The 22,005-nt window shown below is 46.1% G+C and overlaps 1 protein-coding gene across 1 annotated transcript in view; it reads left to right on the top strand.

Annotated features, from left to right (window-relative positions):
* RYR2 (ryanodine receptor 2) overlaps positions 1–22,005 on the top strand; it is a 3,458,987-nt gene that overhangs the window by 1,752,732 nt on the left and 1,684,250 nt on the right. The window contains exon 31 of the mRNA XM_085612346.1: positions 938–1,098. Within this exon, the coding sequence (XP_085468472.1) occupies positions 938–1,098 (161 nt within the window). The remainder of the gene's footprint in view (positions 1–937; positions 1,099–22,005) is intronic.

The following is a 22,005-nucleotide window of genomic DNA, read 5'->3' as shown; positions in this document are numbered from 1 at the left end:
TTATCATTTTATTTTTTCCCGTTGCGGCATCTTTGTGGGGCAGGGCTGCTCTCAGAGCAGGGGGGAAGTGGTTTGCACTCCCTATGTGAGCAGGAGTGATTGGCTGGCCCTCTTGGGCCGGCTAAACAGTCATGTGCACATAGCATGTTCTCCATGCAGGCTGCAGTTCAGCCTGCGTGGAGAACTTGCCCACCCTTCCAGCCCCTGGCTAAGCACCGTGTCACAGCGCTCAGACCAATCCCATTGCTGCATTGCAGCATTGTGATTGGCTGCCGGGAGTGTGGGAGCCCTGGAGCTTCCTGTTTCCCCCATGAAGCCAGGAAGAGGACACAGGAGAGGCAGCGGCGGCCGGCCAGTCGGAGAGCCGGGAGGTGAGGGATTATTTTTTTTAACCCGATCCACCCCCCCTGCCCCTGCCCACAACCCACCCCGCCCCATTGCCACTTCCAGTTAGCAGCCGCCACTGATGAGTCCTGTTAAACAGCATACAAGCGAGGTATCTTAAAAAATAATATATAGATAATTGACAGTCACGTTTAGATATGGATGTGGTGTAATATAGAGACCAGGCACATGTGACAGAAAACATGTGAGAAAAATGAGTGGGAAGCAGGTGTTTGATTCTTCCGCTTAGTGCAAGGGTGAGAGAGGTCTTGGGAGTGTTTTTCAGAATGACTCTCAGAGCCTTTTTTTCATTAAGTTCTGTTTACCATAATGTAAAGGAGAACTGGGAAATAGATAAGAATCCTGTTGTTTCGATGTAAAGCCATAATCCTGGCTTTACATCGAAAACCATTTGCAAATGATCAAAAATCACCAGTGTATCTTATAATTGACTGTTTGCATAGCAAGATTCACCTTTACTTGTGTTATTATGGAAACTGCAACATTGTTGGTGCTATGTCTAACCAAGAATTCTTTTTGACTCTCTCTTCAGTACTATTACTCTGTGAGAATATTTCCTGGACAAGAACCTACTAATGTGTGGGTAGGTTGGATCACATCTGACTTTCATCAATATGACACAGCTTTTGACCTGGATAGAGTTCGCACTGTTACTGTCACACTCGGGGATGAAAAAGGAAAAGTTCATGAGAGGTGTGTTTCCGTTTAAGAAATATTATTTGTATTTTTTGTCCAAAGTGAATACATTTAAATGACCCTGTATGGCATAAATTGCATGAGCTGTAACATCTGCCTATCTTCCTTGGAAACATATGGATTGTAGAGGAAGAGTAATCAAACATAATCTGCATCCAACATGAATACCAGGTTCAATAAACATTAGGGTGTTTTAGAAAGAAAAAACACCCTTCTACAATACAGTCCCAGTTTTTATGTGCAGAACCTTTTCAGAGATTAGTGTAGTGCTTCTTCCCTGTCAGACGTTTGCATGTGGGATCTGCGTAGAGGCAACCCACACTCAGGACTCTACATTAAACTCTGGCTTTCTGACCAAGTCAACAGTATATCCCAGCACTTAGCTGGTGCCAATATGAAGTTCCCTGAGGGCTTTGAGTTCCCACATCTCAGGTTATAGGATTTTCTTCTCCTTGTCCTATCCCATTTTGTACCCTTGGACTTGGGAGGTACCCAATACAATGCTCAGGTTTTCTGGATTCATGGGTCTGGTACAGTAAGGTTGGCAAGGTGCTAGCAGAAGGCAGCAGAGCAAATAGATCGACCTCTTGCAATTCTGGTGCACAAGTTCTAGTCCAATCAAGATAATAGGAATGCAAGATCTACTTTCTTGGTTGTTGGTGTTTTTAATATATATGAATTGCATCAAAGGTACCAAGAAAAGTGTAGTCTCAAGGTGTGTACATAAAACAGATACTACAAATCATAAGACGTTTTATAACATATCCAACAAAGAAGAGGTTAAAACCGTTTAGGGCATGAAATTGAGTATACTGCATTTTACCTGATAGATGCCAGAAAAGGTATACAACTAAATATCATTCTGAAACAGATTCTATGGGTTCAGATCTCCTTCTTTTTTTCTCAGAAATGAGTTACACGGTTATTGGACTGAGCTTTAATTTGTATTGTCAAAATAAATTTGCTGATTTGTGCAATGTTTATGCCTTTCGGGTATGAATTGTAGTCAATCTAATCTGCTTTACATAACCTCTTTCAGCATTGTGTATATTACCATATCTCTCCAGTGTTTTTTTTGGGGTTACCCCAGTTCATTTGCTACTTGCCTCCAATTCTATGATCGTTCATCACCGCGTTTCCTGAGATGGAGCGCCCTGAGTCTTCATTCAAGAGTCAGTATCCAAAACAGGATCCCCCTTGTAAACATTTGAACAACCCAAGCATTTGATTGTGCTCACTGTGGTCTTACCCTCTATAAGATACTAATCGTTCAAAAATATAAGTTATGTGAGGGTAAGTCAATCACCCTTTGGCATTCAATGCATGCTGATACATAGACACATGGAGATTTATTCCATTTTCAATTACAGATTTAATTGAAAGAAGGCACTTCACAAGAAAAACATATGATGTGTTTTTTTAGTGATCACCTGATGACATAAGTGAAAAAGTCAAAAAGTGAAAATGTTTGTCTATGCAATGTAACATATCCTGTATAAAGGGTGAGGCAGTACAGTTGAAGTAGGCAATATAATCTTCTAATTAGAATCCATCATTATATATAAAGATATCGGCTAATTACAGAAATGGAATGACTGGACCTTCTAGGTCTGATCTTTTTCATGCAACCCTGCTGGAAACCACAAGGAGGCTCTAAAGGACTCTCATGCACATAATCTATATAGCATGATTAATTTTAGAGTCCTTCGTTCAGAATGACAATGCATATGGGTGGGCTTATCCTGTGTAAGGCTGCACTTGATAGTGTGGATCTGAGGGAATTTATAGAAATGTATTGTACTGCTCAATCCATTGACTCAGATTAAGTTAGCGCATTTTTTGCAAGATAGAAATTGTGCTCACTGCAAAAAACTAATGATGATCGAAGGTAAATTTTGAATTACTTTTACAGCTTATATTAAGCATTGGCTGAAACTTCACCTGACCTGCTGCCTTTCAGTTGCAATTTGCCAAACACAAGTGTGAAGAGGCCTGTAAGTGGTGAAGTTTAGGAAGAGTAGGGGTGTCTTTTTGGACACTGCTGGAGCAAAAGGTGGCCCTGATAATACTTAAGCATCAACAGATGTGTATAAACCATGCTTACTTAATTTTAGTCATAACTAGGATGAAGCTGCCATCTATTGCACAGAAGCACATGAAGACTCAAAATTATAGGTTATAGAAGCAAATATGGGGGCTTACATGGGGCAGAGTTGTTACTAGCATAATGCTTCTGTGCAACAAATTTCCCAGGTGTCCACCTCAGGGGTGGGGGAGGGTTTATTTACTGGGGTCAGATATCCAGGGTAGTGAAAAGTGTGTATCCTACAGTGGTTGGACGCACACTGTGTTTGTTTAAATACCCCTCACACACCAAAATGGCCCCTGGTGTCATGCTTCATCATAGGGGTCTTCCCGCCCCGCTGCGGGACGGGGCGTGCTACGACCTGCGACTACGCGGGAGCACTGATGCTGTAGTGCTATGTGTGATGCAAGAGGGAGGGTCTGGGGTGAATGAAGGTGAGTGAGTTTTAAAAAGGACCTGGCCTCTTAGACATACAAACTTTAATAGGTCAAGGGAGGCTGGTGCTGTTAAAAAGGTGGTGCGGAGATGTCCTGCGTAATGTGCGGATACTCCTAATGAGTCAACATGTTTCGATGCGACAAGGCATCTTCGTCAGGACAAGATAAAGATCCCTCCTATATTTACTATGGTTACTCAAAATAGAGACTGGTAATTATGTGATTCTAGAGAATGAAAATGCAGTCAGTAAAGCATTTTTATACAATACCCAATTGTATGCCTTAATCAGTTTCTGAAAAAAAGGAAAAAAAGGAAGAAATATGATAGCTGAGTGTCCCCAGTAAGCGAAATACGTAGTACCTGCAAAATTAAGCAGTGCGCCACAGTGTGATTTATAGTGTTGTATAACCATAATCCTTTAACGTAAAAGAGGTGCTGTGACCTGTTAGGGGAAAAGAAGACAATACAGGACCAACACACAAAAAACGGAAAACACACACTATTGTAATATTCTTATGTGGTGAGCACATTAGAAGAAAATAGGAAAAATTGGCGTATAGTCTGATGCATACTTATATATATGAGAAAGCAATGTCTCATGAACCTCAAGAACGGGTGGATAGGACGAGGTCACTTGGTACTGACGGAAAAAAGAGAGAGAGAGTCCGTTACCTTCCGGGTTGTTGGAAATGAAAAAGGTGTCTGTTCCCGGAGACGGCTGTGCCGTACTTGCGTGCCCTTCGGTAGTCCCTAGCTCAATGTGGCTCCATCCCGTGGTTCCGCTGTGCTGGGGGAGACTGCTCCGTGCACTCTATTTATACGGGTGGTAAATGGTGAAAGCGGTTTCACCTGGATCCTATCTGGCAATCACCCGGGGTCATGATGTAAAGGCACTTCCGGTTTCGAGCTAGCGTTTAAGACCAGAGCTCTAACCTGTGTTTTTTACGGACCGCCGGAAGTGCGTCTGGAAAGACTATCTGTTTGGAAGAGATAGCGGTATTAACTAGGTGTATCTAGGACGCCCTCCGGTTCAAAAATGGAGGGGCAATATTACCCCAGGTGGAAAAATAATGCCCACAGTAATAAGTGTCATATATGGCGCTGGCAGGTAATGAGTGCCCTGACCGATTGGAGAATGCTAATTAGGAGAGGGGTTGCAAACCCAATAAAACACCATGTACACATAGTGTAACAGGCGATTGAGTTCACAAGGGTAATAGGACCACGGTTTTTGAAAAAAAAATTATTATGGAAAGAGTTGTAAAAAATTATAAAAAAATTACACGTGACCATCGTCAATGTCATACTTGGTGCCATGCACTCTTGTGTACGGAGATCAAAAGGTCAAAATAAGGATCAATCAAATGACCAAAAATGTATTAGTCAGTTTTAAAAGAAAGGAGACCAGGTCTGATGTCCTCATTGATGAATAGCACTGGCACTACGTGAGTTGTGACCAGGGTATATCATCGTTGAGGCCTGTTAGATGGGTACCTAGACGGAACACCCATCGTTGCTCTTTCTCAAAAAGGCCATTCTCGGAGTTTAGTTGTTCTATAACTGTCCATTTTAGATCAACAACACTGTGGTTCATAGTTAGGAAGTGATTAGCCATCTTGGTCGTACTCTTCCTACAGCGTACATTGTTCCTATGTTTGCCGATACGTATCTTAACTTGTCTCGTGGTCATTCCGACGTATTCCATTCTGCAAGGGCACGTGATCAGATATATCACTTTCCTGCTGTTACAATTTGTGAACTTCCTTTGTTCCCAGGTAGTTCCATTAAAGAAGGTGATGTTGGTGCTTTTCTTGGTTAGGTTGCATGTGCTACAAAGGCCACAAGGATGGTGACCTTGGATTGGTGGTAGAGTTGTGATAGTGAGATTCCTTTCAGGTATTGTACGCGGTCTGGTGTGGACCAGAATGTTCCTGAGATTTCTACCTCTTTTGTGAGAGAACATGGGTTTGGGGAAGTTGAGGTCCCCGCAGTTGAGGTTTTTCCAGTTCTCATTCACTATTTTTGACACTTGGTTGGAGTGAGTGTTGAAAGTGGTCACACAAATGGGTCTAGTTTCTTGCTCTTTCGATGTGAGATCTTCTAAAAGGGAGTCTCTGTTATTATTCCTTGCCTATTTTAATCCTCTCTTCGCAATGGGTTCAGGGTAGTTGCGTTCCAGTAGTTTCTTCTCTAAATCCTTGGCTTGTCTTCTGAAGTCTGTTAGTTCAGAAAAGTTCCTCCGCAAGCGGAGGAATTGACCATACGGGAGATTGTCCCACAGGTGTCTTGGATGGAAGCTATTATACAATAATAGATGATTCTTCGCCGTTCTACCGATCGAATTACTGACTTTAGAAAAAGCGGTAATGGAAGACCTAAACAATATACTCAAAACTGACAATACCATTTTCCAAAACACCACGCGACTGGAAAAGGAAGCACTACAGCAACTGGCCAACAATAACGAGATTATCATCAAACCTGCCGACAAAGGGGGGCAACCGTAATCCAAACATCTGACAACTATGACACTGAATGTAGGAGACTTTTGGGAGACCAAAGGAACTACGAGACCCTCCACAATGATCCAACATAGGAGATCCGGATACGTATTATGAGGATGGTGGAAGAAGCCACATCGCATGACTGGATATCAAGAAACGAAGCAGATTTCCTTATTCAGAAATCACCCAGAACACCCTATTTTTACACCATCCCTAAAATTTAAAAAAATCAGGAACATCCCCCTGGACGCCCTATAATGTCAGGGATCGGTTCAATATTCGAACCACTCTCTAAATTTGCCGACGCTTTCCTCCGGCCTTTGGTTCAGAGTACTGACACGTATCTTAAAGATACCAAGGCAGTCCTACAGCTTCTTGAAGACCTCACGTTTGATCCTGAACAACATCTGCTACTTGGATTAGATGTCGAAAGCTTATAGACTAGCTTGCCACATGATGAGACCCTGGATATTATAGAAGAAGTACTTTTCTCCACCACCTGGAACTATCACACACCAAGGAATATGGTCATGGAGTGCATCACACTAGTCCTCAAGAAAAACTTCTTTCTGTACCAAGGGGTGCACTATTTACAAAAACACGGGACCAGCATGGGGAGTACATTCGCACCAAGTCTAGCTGGTCTCTACGTACACCTCTGGAATCCCAAAAGATACTTCATCAGCACAACCCATTCCATGAGAACATTTTTCTATGGAAGCGTTACATTGACGACGTTCTGGTCATTTGGAAGGGTGACTCCGAATCGGTTACGAGCTTTATGACATGGCTCAATCAACAGAACACCTTTCTGAAGTTTACCCACTCATCATCCAACAAAAACTTGGTGTTTCTCGACCTAAACATCTATTCAGATGGTGGAAAACTAAAAACAAGCACACATTTTAAACCAACGGCAAAGAATTGTCTATTATTGTATAATAGCTTCCACCCAAGACACCTCCGGGACAATCTCCCGTATGGTCAATTCCTCCGCTTGCGGAGGAACTGTTCTGAACTAACAGACTTCAGAAGACAAGCCAAGGATTTAGAGAAGAAACTACTGGAACGCAACTACCCTGAACCCATTATGAAGAGAGGATTAAAACGGGCAAGGAATAATAACAGAGACTCCCTTTTAGAAGATCACACATCGAAAGAGCAAGAAACTAGACCCATTTGTGTGACCACTTTCAACACTCACTCCAACCAAGTGTCAAAAACAGTGAATAAGAACTGGAAAATCCTCAACTGCGGGGGCCTCGACTTCCCCAAACCCATGTTCTCTCACAAAAGAGGTAGAAACCTCAGGGACATTCTGGTCCATATCAGACCGCGTAGAATACCTGAAAGGAATCTCACTATCACGACTCTACCACCAATCCAAGGTCACCATCCTTGTGGCCTTTGTAGCATATGCAACCTAACCAAGAAAAGCACCAACATCACCTTCTTTAACGGAACTACCTGGGAACAAAGGAAGTTCACAAATTGTAACAGCAGGAACGTGATATATCTGATCACGTGTCCTTGCAGAATGGAATACGTCGGAATGACCACGAAACAAGTTAAGATACGTATCGGCGAACATAGGAGCAATGTACGCTTTAGGAAGAGTACGACCAAGATGGCTAATCACTTCCTAACTATGAACAGCAGTGTTGTTGATCTAAAATGGACAGTTATAGAACAACTAAACTCCGAGAATGGCCTTTTTGAGAAAGAGCAACGATGGGTGTTCCGTCTAGGTACCCATCTAACAGGCCTCAACGATGATATACCCTGGTCACAACTCACGTAGTGCCAGTGCTATTCATCAATGAGGACATCAGACCTGGTCTCCTTTCTTTTAAAACTGACTATTACATTTTTGGTCATTTGATTGATCCTTATTTTGACCTTTTGATCTCCGTACACAAGGGTGCACGGCACCAAGTATGACATTAACGATGGTCACGTGTAATTTTTTTATAATTTTTTACAACTCTTTCAATAATAATTATTTTTTTAAAACCGGGGTCCTATTACCCTTGTGAACTCAATCGCCTGTTACACTATGTGTACATGGTGTTTTATTGGGTTTGCAACCCCTCTCTTAATTAGCATTCTCCAATTGATCAGGGCACTCATTACCTGCCAGCGCCATATGTGACACTTATTACTGTTTGCATTATTTTTCCACCTGGGGTAATATTGCCGCTCCATTTTTTAACCGAAGGGTGTCCTAGATACACCTAGTTAATACCGCTATCTCTTCCAAACAGATAGTCTTTCCAGACGCACTTCCGGCAGTCCATAAAAAAACACAGGTTAGCGCTCTAGTCTAAAACACTAGCTCGAAACCGGAAGTGCCTTTACATCACGACCCCGGGTGATTGCCAGATAGGATCCAGGTGAAACCGCTTCCCAGTTTTCACCATTTACCGCCAGTATAAATAGAGTGCAGTGAGCAGTCTCCCCCAGCACAGCGGAACCACGGGATGGAGCCACATTGAGCTAGGGACTACCGAAGGGCACGTAAGTACGGCACAGCTGTCTCCGGGAACAGACACCTTTTTCATTTCCAACAACCCGGAAGGTAACGGACTCTCTCTCTCTTTTTTCTGTCAGTACCAAGTGACCTCGTCCTATCCACCCGTTCTTGAGGTTCATGAGACATTGCTTTCTCATGTATATAAGTATGTATCAGACTATACGCCAATTTTTCCTATTTTCTCCGAATGTGCTCACCACATAAGAATATTACAATAGAGTGTGTGTTTTCCGTTTTTTGTATGTTGGTCTTGTATTGTCTTCTTTTTCCCTAACAGGTCACAGCACCTCTTTTACATTAAAGGAATATGGCTATGCAACACTACAAGTCACACTGTGGCACACTGCTTATTTTTGCAGGTACTACGTATTTCGCTTACTGGGGACACTCAGCATCCATATTTCTTCCTTTTTTTCCTTTTTTTCAGAAACTGATTAAGGTATACCATTGGGTATTGTATAAAAATGCTTTACTGACTGCATTTTCATTCTCTAGAATCACATAATTACCAGTCTCTATTTTGAGTAAACATAGTAAATATAGGAGGGATCTTTATCTTGTCCTGACGAAGATGCCTTGTCGCATCGAAACATGTTGACTCATTAGGAGTATCCGCAAATTACGCAGGACATCTCCGCACCACCTTTTAAACAGCACCAGCCTCCCTTGACCTATTAAAGTTTGTATGTCTAAGAGGCCAGGTCCTTTTTAAAACTCACTCACCTACATTCACCCCAGACCCTCCCTCTTGCATCACACATAGCACTACAGCATCAGTGCTCCCGCGTAGTCGCAGGTCGTAGCACGCCCCGTCCCGCAGCGGGCGGGAAGACCCCTATGATGAAGCATGACACCAAGGGCCATTTTGGTGTGTGAGGGGTATTTAAACAAATACAGTGTGCGTTCAACCACTGTAGGATACACACTTTTCACTACCCTTGATATTTGACCCCAGTAAATAAACCCCCCCCCCCCCAGGTAGATTCCTTTGTTTTTGTAACTGATTCTTTGTGGAGGATGTATCCACCTCCAATGCCCGTGTAGGGCGCTACCTCTTCACTCCCCAATCTTGTTGTTTATAGCAGCAAATTTCCCATACATGATATTACTTTAACTGTTCAACTAGGTGAAATACTGACTGGCTCATACAGGCTAAAAATGAAATATCATTTAGACTATTTACTTTTGTTTAGTTTATTATGCACTTATGGATGTCTCGCAATTGTCTTTGTAAAACCATGCAAACATAAGTGATCCCCTGGTAATCATTAGTATAGAGGCATCAATTTAAAATAGGATGTTTACTGGAAAGATCATTGAAAAAGCTGTTGGTGCAAAAGTCACGCATTGCTGGAGTCGTGTCGCAAGCACTGTAGGAAGGTGGATATCTGACTATGGTTACCCCCAACTTTTTGCCTAGTGTCTAGCTGGTTTTTCGACTTAGTTGGCCTGAGATCCTGCCATTCAGGGTCTCAGGCTGTCTGCTCTCTCTGTAAAATGGACTCCATGTACCCTAGGTACATAACCAATTGGTAAGGATCACCTTATTGGACCCTGTACAGTGTACCCTAGGTACCCAGGGCATAGGTGTACCCTAGGCCTCCCAGGGGCTGCAGCATGTATTATGCCACCCCTGGTCTGGCCTTCCAATCAGACACAACTGGCTGATCACTCAGCTGGGGCAAGGTCGTGTAATCACCCCTTGCTTAGGTGTAGTATTCCTATACCTACCTTATATATAGACACATGTGTACCTATCAGTCACTCCTATGGCAGGCCTTAACAATCCTGGAGGCAGAGTGCTTGGTAACATGTGAGATGGTGCTCTAGCATGAGCTGAGCCTGTCTGCAGCTTTCGGAACCATGTCCTTATAGCTGTTCTATGATATAGCCTACCATATACTCTTAAAGTGCCTTATAATCTTAAACGGTTATGGTAACTATGGTTGGGCTGTATCAAAACATGTCGTGTAAGGTGTCTAACACTTTGGAATAATACCCCCATACCATTTCTGGTGATGAGGATATTATTCCCCCCTTCTAGAGGGAGAGACATGTTAAAATCCTACTTTGCTGTGTAACCTCTGACCAAAGCCTCAGCATCACAAAATGGATGCTGCTGCCACGACACAAGTCTGACCTCCTGCTGCTGGGAGTGATCCCAGCCAGGGAGGCCTGGACAATAGGTTTCCTGCTTGGGGAGGTGCTAGCACCTCCCCAGACAGCCTTTAGTGTATTGGGGCAGGGTGGGCTGAAAGGAATGAGACATGCCTGGGGCACACAAGGTGTTCCTTGCATAGTCCAGTTCAAACCGGCGCTGGGGCACTCCAGCCCCAGCTCTGGCGCGAAACTGGACAAAGGGAAGTGGGTGTAACCACCCCCTCCCAGGTCCCACCCATAAGGCGTGACCTAGCAGGTATCCCAGCCCCCCAGATTAGTATAAGAGTGGGAGTTGGGCCTCAAGACTTTAGATTATCCTGAACCTGCAAAACTGAACAGAAACTCTGGACCTTCGACATTCGACGAAAGAAGAAGACTGAAGAATCTCCCTTGTAGCCAAGGAGTGGCTACCCTGTGCAAACAGGCACCATCAAGTGACTACCCTTTGCTTTGTGAAACGTTCGACGAGGAACCGACTGCAGAGCCCGACCAGAGCCTTGATTTCCAGACTTCTCCGACCCTCATCCACATCTGCAGCAGAGCTGAGATCCGTGGAGGCGACGAGCGACGTGGGACCGGCTACCTGGGAAAAGTGGCTAGTAACTTACAGCGCAGCTTCTGAGGTACCCTCGAAGTTGTGCACCGGGGATTGAGAAGCCCCAACCCCAAGCACCATCTGCACCGAAGACCAGCCCCCCACACTCCACGAGTCCTGCGTGGGGCCCTTCAGCATTTTCCTGCTTGCCGCGTCTGTCCGGTTGCTTGCCCGCTGGCTAGTGGCCTTTGTGACGACGCTCCCTGAAATCTTCTGCGCTGGTTTGGCTCCTCCAGACTGGCTCCCGCTTCTCTGCAAAGAAGAAGCACCCCAGACCTTCCTGGTCTGCACCAGAAGCAAGTCCCTTGTTCTTCGTGGGTTCCGCTTGCCAAGGCTTGGTGAGTCCTAGTCCAACTTCGACGCCGCCGACAGCAAGAGCCTTCGTGGGACAGCTCGCCTCCTGGTCCTGGTCGTCCTCGACGCTTCCTGGTCCTCCTGGCTGCAGCGACAAGCTTCACCTTCACCTGCAACTCTTCACGACATCGCCTGGTTCCTTCCTGGTTCCACGTGGTCACTGGCTAGTGACCTTGACTCTGTCCCCTCTGCTTGCAGGTTTCTTCTCTTCTTGATCCCAGCCTTGGGATCCACCGGACACTCTTCACTGACTGCCTGTCAGCATCTTTCTTCAGGCATCCATAGGAGTCGACGACGAAAACGACGCATCTTCACCCCTATGCACCCGCAGCCTGTGGGCTAGGTAACTTGGGTACTCCGGTGCTCATCAGGATAGTGACTATCCTAGTGTCTAGTTTTCAAGTCTCAACTTCCTAGCTACTCCGGAAGTGTCCTAAATCTATCTATTTCTAAACTGTAACATTGCTATTGACTTTTACGCATTACGCGTGAGTGTTTCCACTCTGCACACGAATCCCGTGGGCCTCCCACTTCCTAACTAACGCTAGTGTAGGGTAGCCCCAGCGGTTCCCTAGGCCTAGGCCTATCCTATTTCCGTGACAGTGGTTCTTATACCACTTATTTAGTATATGGTTTGCGTGGCCCCTAGGGCCTAACTGTATTACTTACCTGTGTGACTTACTGTATGCATTAATAAGACTGTGTTGTACTTACCTCTAAACTCATAAAGAGTGCTGAGGGTTTGCTTAGAATAAATACACTTTATTTTATATATATATCTGTTGTGGTGTCCTTTCATTTGGTATTCAAGGGATTATATATGGTATCACAGCTGGCTTCACATGCCATTCAGAGTTTAGCCTAAGACTGCTCTTGTCCATGCTACCACTAGGATAGCTGGTCTATAAGGTTGACTTTACAACCAATCACCATAAGGGTATTTGGACTGATATAAGGTGTACACTATAACTAGTGACATCATACATCAGGCCAACTTCTCACATTGGTGAGCAGCGGTTGGGATCTGAGCTTGCTGTTGTAATACCATTGTAATCTTGTGATACTAAATTGAAAGATCACACAGATATTGTCTAGGTACATATTACATAGTTTATAATACTTAAGTCCTACTGGACTTAGTAGTTGTAGGTTGAAGGGAGTAACACACCCTGACTACAACTACTAGAGAGGTTTAGTAGAAACAACTAGTGTAGGTAGGTGCACACACCACACCCTCACTAGATCATGCCTCTGGGAGGAGATCAAGTAGATGCTCTCTCAGGAGGGGCAGGTCTGCAGAAGACCCCCTCTAGGTATGATACCTTAACATTCCAGGAGATGAGACAATTGTGTACCTCCAGAGGAATAAAACAGGGTGCAAACCCTACCCTCCTTCAGTTAAGACAACTCCTAGAGGAGTATGATGCTCAGAGGGCATCTCAGGCAGGTGCCCTAGGCACAGAGGAGGGTCTACCCACCACAGATGAGTCAGATGGGACTTCAGAGGAAGAGGTAGACAGCCAGGGCCAAGTAGGAAGACTTAGCCAGGCTAACCTAAGTTTACATGGGAGTTGCATGGGGTCCCCCCATACAGACCCCCAAGTAGGCTTTCACAGAGAAGCAGGAGGGACAGATCCCCTTCAAGGGAATCCATCCACTCCCATGTTTCTAGCATCTCTAATGCTTCCTCTCACAGGGGAATGACTTCACCTGAGAGAAAGGAGCATAAAGCCAGAATGAGGGAAGCTAATCTGAGGATTCAGAGGGAAGAAATTGCCCTTGCCAAAGAGAAGCTTGCTCTGGCTAGAGAGCAAAAATTGTGTGGGTCAGAACCCACTGGTGGCAGCAACATTCCTAGAGATAGGGATAGGTCTTATGACCATAGAAACCTAAGCAAGATAGTCCCCCCATATCAGAATGGGGATGACATCCACAAATGGATGACTGCTTTGGAGAGGGCCTGCAAAGTACAGCAGGTACCCCAAAGTCAGTGGGCAGCTATCTTGTGGCTCTCCTTTTCTGACAAAGGTAGAGACAAGCTCCTCACAGTCAGTGATGAGGATGCAAACAATTACAAAGTCCTGAAGAGTGCTCTGATAGATGGGTTTGGCTTAACCACTGAGCAATATAGGTTGTTGTTCAGAGATACCCAGAAGACACAGACACAGGACTGGTCTGATTTTGTGGATTGTGCCACTAAGGCTTTGGAAGGTTGGTTAACTGGCAGCAAGGTGCAGGACTATACAGGATTGTACAACTTGATTATGAGGGAGCAGATCCTTAGTAATTGTCAGAACCAGCTTCTCCATCAACACCTGGTGGACTCAGATTTGACCTCTCCCCAAGAATTGGGAAAGAGGGCAGATAAATGGGTCAGGACCAGGATTAGGCCTAAAAATCAGGGTGGTGACCAAAAGAAAGATACCACCAAGCCTCAAGAGAAGGGTGGGGATAAAGCAAAAGAGAAATCTTCCTCAGGGCCCCAAAACTCCACACAGGGTGGTGGGTCCCAAGCTCCCTCCTCTACCACAGTTAAAAAGCCTTACTGCCATGTGTGTAAAACACCTGGGCATTGGAAAACTGACAGCAGTTGTCCACAGGCTAAAAACAAAACTGTTCCTCCAACTACTCCTGTCACACCACCTATTACTGTTAGCAGTAATCCCCCAGGTGGTGGGAGTGCCCCCAAAAATTTGGTTGGGTTTTCTTGGGGAACCCAGGGGGATCCTGGCTTAGCCAATTCCCCTGCAGCAGCTACTCTTGTCTGTGATGGTGGCATGGGGTTTGCCAACTTCACTGCCTGTCCCAACACTTTGGGTAGGTACAGACAGGAACCCTACATCAATGGTAGAAAAGCTGAGGCCTACAGAGACACTGGAGCTAGCATCACTATGGTGGCCCATAGGCTAGTTCCCTCTGAGCAGCTTTTGCCTGGTTTCTCATACCAGGTAACTAACATTGATGGCAAACAGAACAGTCATCCCATGGCAGAGGTATGTCTCAGCTGGGGAGGGGTCACTGGCCCTAAAAGGGTGGCAGTGTCTCCAACCTTGCCTGTGGACTGCTTACTGGGGAATGACTTAGAACTCTCAGCTTGGGCTGGAGTTGAACAAGACACCCATTCTAAAATGGTAGGCCTTTCCAAAAAGGGTAGTGGGGTTGTGCCAGTCACAACCCCTGTCCAAGTAGCTTTCCTCCCTGAAAAGGTTGGAAGGGCAGTGGTAGCCACAGCCCAGGCACAGACAGACTTCCCTGTAGAAATTGGCAGAGCTGTGACAATCACAGCTCAAACACAAACTGAGTGCCTTCCTGAAAAGGTTGGCAAGGCTGTAATGGTCTCAGCCCACACTCAGACTGATATAGGTGTAGTGAAGCCTGAAACTATGGATCACTCCACACAAACAGAGAGTAGTGGGGAGGAAGAAAAGTCTCCCTCTCCCCAGACATTAGGAAGAGGTCAGCCTCCTCAGGGATCTGACCTCACCCCTTGTGAAGGAACTGCCCCAGAGGTAGCCAGGCCTGGCCTGGCAGAGCCTCTGATGTCAGTGGCCCCTTCCAAGGTGGGACCCAGTCTGGTGCAGGTAGCCTGCCTCTCTCTACCCTGCCTCAGTCAGCCCAGGGCTGCAGAGGTCAGGGAGGCCAGTGGACCCCAAGAGGGCCCCTGTCCACAAGAACCCCCCCTTCAAAAGAATGAGGATTGCCTGGTTAGTTGCCCTAGCCAGGTGATGGGTAAAAACATTCCTGAGGGATCCCCTTCACAGGTAGTTAGGGACCTCCCCCAGAGGGATTCTGTTGGGCACAGGCAAACATGGGACCTTAGGGCCCCAAACCTGACCTGTCCCTCCAGTAAGCCCACAAAAGGGACCCAGCCTCCAGCTTTAGGTAGCCAGAGGCTGACCCTGAGAGCACAGTGCAACTCAGTTAGAGAAAGAAAGGCATCCATGGTGGAGGATGATTGGAGGAAGCTGAGGCCTCACTTTGAGGACACTCACTTCAGTACTCCATCTCAACACCAGCCTTTTACTTTGCAAAGACACACCAAAGGTAGAGATTCCCTATGGTGGAGACCCTATGATATCTTTAGGATGAGGGATTGCTTAGTGGACCATGAGACAGGGGGTAACCATGCTAGTGCTGGTTCTTCCTTATATGGCCACTCAGGCAATAGAGGCTTACCTTGTCAAGGCCAGCCTTATCTCCTTTCGTTTGGGGGGGGGGTTGTGTAGGAAGGTGGATATCTGACTATGGTTACCCCCAACTTTTTGCCTAGTGTCTAGCTGGTTTTTCGACTTAGTTGGCCTGAGATCCTGCCATTCAGGGTCTCAGGCTGTCTGCTCTCTCTGTAAAATGGACTCCATGTACCCTAGGTACATAACCAATTGGTAAGGATCACCTTATTGGACCCTGTACAGTGTACCCTAGGTACCCAGGGCATAGGTGTACCCTAGGCCTCCCAGGGGCTGCAGCATGTATTATGCCACCCCTGGTCTGGCCTTCCAATCAGACACAACTGGCTGATCACTCAGCTGGGGCAAGGTCGTGTAATCACCCCTTGCTTAGGTGTAGTATTCCTATACCTACCTTATATATAGACACATGTGTACCTATCAGTCACTCCTATGGCAGGCCTTAACAATCCTGGAGGCAGAGTGCTTGGTAACATGTGAGATGGTGCTCTAGCATGAGCTGAGCCTGTCTGCAGCTTTCGGAACCATGTCCTTATAGCTGTTCTATGATATAGCCTACCATATACTCTTAAAGTGCCTTATAATCTTAAACGGTTATGGTAACTATGGTTGGGCTGTATCAAAACATGTCGTGTAAGGTGTCTAACACTTTGGAATAATACCCCCATACCATTTCTGGTGATGAGGATATTATTCCCCCCTTCTAGAGGGAGAGACATGTTAAAATCCTACTTTGCTGTGTAACCTCTGACCAAAGTCTCAGCATCACAAAATGGATGCTGCTGCCACGACACAAGTCTGACCTCCTGCTGCTGGGAGTGATCCCAGCCAGGGAGGCCTGGACAATAGGTTTCCTGCTTGGGGAGGTGCTAGCACCTCCCCAGACAGCCTTTAGTGTATTGGGGCAGGGTGGGCTGAAAGGAATGAGACATGCCTGGGGCACACAAGGTGTTCCTTGCATAGTCCAGTTCAAACCGGCGCTGGGGCACTCCAGCCCCAGCTCTGGCGCGAAACTGGACAAAGGGAAGTGGGTGTAACCACCCCCTCCCAGGTCCCACCCATAAGGCGTGACCTAGCAGGTATCCCAGCCCCCCAGATTAGTATAAGAGTGGGAGTTGGGCCTCAAGACTTTAGATTATCCTGAACCTGCAAAACTGAACAGAAACTCTGGACCTTCGACATTCGACGAAAGAAGAAGACTGAAGAATCTCCCTTGTAGCCAAGGAGTGGCTACCCTGTGCAAACAGGCACCATCAAGTGACTACCCTTTGCTTTGTGAAACGTTCGACGAGGAACCGACTGCAGAGCCCGACCAGAGCCTTGATTTCCAGACTTCTCCGACCCTCATCCACATCTGCAGCAGAGCTGAGATCCGTGGAGGCGACGAGCGACGTGGGACCGGCTACCTGGGAAAAGTGGCTAGTAACTTACAGCGCAGCTTCTGAGGTACCCTCGAAGTTGTGCACCGGGGATTGAGAAGCCCCAACCCCAAGCACCATCTGCACCGAAGACCAGCCCCCCACACTCCACGAGTCCTGCGTGGGGCCCTTCAGCATTTTCCTGCTTGCCGCGTCTGTCCGGTTGCTTGCCCGCTGGCTAGTGGCCTTTGTGACGACGCTCCCTGAAATCTTCTGCGCTGGTTTGGCTCCTCCAGACTGGCTCCCGCTTCTCTGCAAAGAAGAAGCACCCCAGACCTTCCTGGTCTGCACCAGAAGCAAGTCCCTTGTTCTTCGTGGGTTCCGCTTGCCAAGGCTTGGTGAGTCCTAGTCCAACTTCGACGCCGCCGACAGCAAGAGCCTTCGTGGGACAGCTCGCCTCCTGGTCCTGGTCGTCCTCGACGCTTCCTGGTCCTCCTGGCTGCAGCGACAAGCTTCACCTTCACCTGCAACTCTTCACGACATCGCCTGGTTCCTTCCTGGTTCCACGTGGTCACTGGCTAGTGACCTTGACTCTGTCCCCTCTGCTTGCAGGTTTCTTCTCTTCTTGATCCCAGCCTTGGGATCCACCGGACACTCTTCACTGACTGCCTGTCAGCATCTTTCTTCAGGCATCCATAGGAGTCGACGACGAAAACGACGCATCTTCACCCCTATGCACCCGCAGCCTGTGGGCTAGGTAACTTGGGTACTCCGGTGCTCATCAGGATAGTGACTATCCTAGTGTCTAGTTTTCAAGTCTCAACTTCCTAGCTACTCCGGAAGTGTCCTAAATCTATCTATTTCTAAACTGTAACATTGCTATTGACTTTTACGCATTACGCGTGAGTGTTTCCACTCTGCACACGAATCCCGTGGGCCTCCCACTTCCTAACTAACGCTAGTGTAGGGTAGCCCCAGCGGTTCCCTAGGCCTAGGCCTATCCTATTTCTGTGACAGTGGTTCTTATACCACTTATTTAGTATATGGTTTGCGTGGCCCCTAGGGCCTAACTGTATTACTTACCTGTGTGACTTACTGTATGCATTAATAAGACTGTGTTGTACTTACCTCTAAACTCATAAAGAGTGCTGAGGGTTTGCTTAGAATAAATACACTTTATTTTATATATATATCTGTTGTGGTGTCCTTTCATTTGGTATTCAAGGGATTATATATGGTATCACAGCTGGCTTCACATGCCATTCAGAGTTTAGCCTAAGACTGCTCTTGTCCATGCTACCACTAGGATAGCTGGTCTATAAGGTTGACTTTACAACCAATCACCATAAGGGTATTTGGACTGATATAAGGTGTACACTATAACTAGTGACATCATACATCAGGCCAACTTCTCACAAGCACGACGCAACTCCAGCAATGCATGTTGAGGCCTATTTTCACTACACTGCGTCACTCCTTACGCCTGCTTCAAGCAGGCATAAGGATTTGGTGCAGGGCATCCAAGAAGTGACGCAGTGCAATCTGGTAGATTTCACTGCGGCACTTTTATGAGGCTTTCCTGTGTCGGAATGCCCACCTTGCATACATCATACCTGACACAGGTATAATGTGATGCTGGGCATTACAACATGACGCATCTCCCTAGATGTGTCACATTGTAAATTGCCTGCATTGTTTACGCTGCTGCTGCATCACAAAAGTGACACAATGGTGGCGCAAAAGTGTCACAAGGGGCTTGTAAATCTGCCCCTTAATATATGCCACTGAGGTCCACAAATCACTACTAACTAGCCTCCACAGGAGCCTAGCATTCAATGTTAAATATCTATTAAAAGCATAAATTATGTACATGCTTGACAAGTAGTACGATTCAGTCCTGTCTTCTTGTAGATTTCTGTACTGTTTTCACCTCCCTCTCCCATTTATCTTTTACTTTTAGTAGGGTCATAAAACAATATCATGTTTTAAGCACCATTGCCAGACCGACCCGACGAAGCAGTAACAGCATCACTGACAAGGACTGAAACTCCGATCTCAACACTCATTGACCCAAACACAGAAACAGCCTCCTAAAAGCCATCAAGAATTTCAACAATTGGTTCACCTGCTGTGCCAACTCCCTGGACCCCATCAAACATAACAATAAAACAAGACCCAGAGCTCAGGCCAGTTGGTACACGGAGGAACTTAGACTGATGAAAAGTCACTGGAAACAACTAGAGCACAAAAGCAGAATGAGTCAGGATAATGCAGACAGGAGCATGTTAAAATCCGACCTGAGATGCTACCACCAAATGATCCTGACCACCAACCACGCCGCTCTGGCAGACCTCATCAATGCCAGCACCAACAGAAGAAGAGAAATCGTCGCCATTGTGAAAAATATCACCTCACCATTGGCAGCCTCCAACTCAATCATTCCCTCGCAGGATCTCTGCAACAATCTCTCTCAATTCTTCAGCAACAAAATCACAGCCATTTATAGCAACGTCAGCCTACAACTGGACCCCACGGATCTTGCCAAATGTCTCCTGATCTTATCCAAAGAGGCAATGCTAACCACATCGCTCCAGAAGAAACTGCTGCCTCCATGAAGTCCATCCACTCGGGTGTCCCATCGGACCCCTGTACAAACCATGCGCATTCCACAGGACTGCATCCCATCAGCACCATGCTCACACCCATTCTGAATGCCTCCACCTCTTCTGCGACCTTCCTAGATGCTCAGAATTACACAACTATCCTCCCATCTGCTTATCCTTCAATGCTCACCAACTACAGAATGATCTCCCTGATACAATGCCCAGTAAAATCATCAACAGACACCTTATGGAATACTTCAGCAACCATCAACTCCTTGACACCACACAGTCTGATTTCAGACCCAACCACAGCATGAAAACTGCTGTTTATGCTGCTATGAATGACATCGGCATGACTCTGGACTGAGGAGACACAGTGGCTCTTATCCTCCTCGATCTCCAAAGCCTACACAACATCAGAATACATGGACACCCTCTAAAATGCATCCGCTCCTTTCTGACTGGAAGGACCCAGTCAGTAAGCTTTGCACTGTACAACTCGGACACCCTAAATCTCATTTTACAGAGTTCCACAAGGATGCTCACTGAGCCTGACCCTCTCATGATATCAATGTCCTCTCCTATGCAATGACACACAACTCATTATGTCCCTCAAAGTCAAGATGCCAGTACCTGAATCAAGTTCAATGTCTGCATGACTGAAATTTCCCACTGGATGAAGATCAACTGGCCCGAATTTATCGAACTTTCACACAATGTAACTTAGCAAGTCACCTTGCTGCCCTGTGCTGCATTAAAGGGAGAGTTTAGGAATGTGCCATATTTAACATTATATGGCTCATTCCTGTCCTCTCCTTGCGCTTGTGCACTTTTGGCTGTCTAGCGCCAATGCAGGCATACTTGCGTCATGGTGCAAGGGTGCCTGCACTGCAGGCAGGATTGTTTTTGTGCTGCAAGGGACACCTTCCGGCGTAAAAACAACCCTCTGAGACTTTTTCTTCTTTCTACGTGTGCTGCAGAATGCACCACACGTATAAAAGGGCAAAAGCTGAGAGAAATAAAGATATTTCTCCTTGTTATGCCTCCCCAGTGAAGGTGGAGCATTTTGATTCATTCCCAGTTCTATCTCTAATGATAAATCTGGTAATGCACCAAATTCTAAGGGTGTATACATGGGAACACCCATGCTCCTGCTGTGGACTGCCTCCCTGGTGGAGAGTTACACAAGGCAGCAACTTGCTGTTCCTTTAGTTACTACATATTTACCAAGCACCGCAGGGCCATGCAAGGTGGCCTTGCATGACTTTGCAAATATGACTTTAGTGTTGCGTTGTCCTTGCGTTACCGTACGTGATGTAAGGGCAGCCCAACACTATGATAAATTTGCCCCCAGGTTTCTAATGCTGAACACGACAAGACCGAAAACATGATGTTCGAAAGGAGCACATACTGTGGGACTCTACCTGGTGGCCAAGAGAACTAGGACCAACACCCACCCACACCACCAATGCTAAGAACCTCTGGATTATCATCAATAGCAAACTCAACATGACCACCCATGTCAATGCCGTCGCCGCCTCATGTTTCCATATCCTGAAGATGCTGAGTAAGTTTTGCAAATGACACCCATTCTGCACCAGGAAAACCATCATGGCACCCTTGTCACAAGGAAACTGGACTACAGGAACACCCTCTATGCTAGGGTCAACAAAACCCTCACCTAAAGGGTGCAGACCATTCTGAACTCTGCAGCCAGAATCACACTTCCTACTCTGCACTCACATCACACAACATATGAAGGAGCTCCACTAGCTCCCCAGTCACAAACAAGCACTATTTAAAGTCCTCACCCACACTTTCATGCCAGTACATAACATTGGCCCAGCACATGTCAACAATGGCATCTGCTTTCACAACCTTCTTGTCTGTTAGGTGAACAGTGGATCAATTGGGCCAAAATGTCCTGTATAAGTTCCTTTTGTTTAAAAGGAAAAACAGTTGATAATAAGGGCCATATGTTTTTGATAGGGACTCTCTAATTTACGATTGATTGAGAGGCAGCAATTATAAAGGGAAACAACCTCCAAACATTTTAGTGTATAACACAATTAATTTATTCATTGCA

The sequence above is a fragment of the Triturus cristatus genome, chromosome 6 (genome assembly GCF_964204655.1).
Source record: "Triturus cristatus chromosome 6, aTriCri1.1, whole genome shotgun sequence".
NCBI classification, from domain to species: Eukaryota; Metazoa; Chordata; class Amphibia; order Caudata; family Salamandridae; genus Triturus; species Triturus cristatus.
The sequence above is the reverse complement of the archived record's forward strand: the minus strand, read 5'-3'. Positions and strand labels throughout refer to the sequence as shown.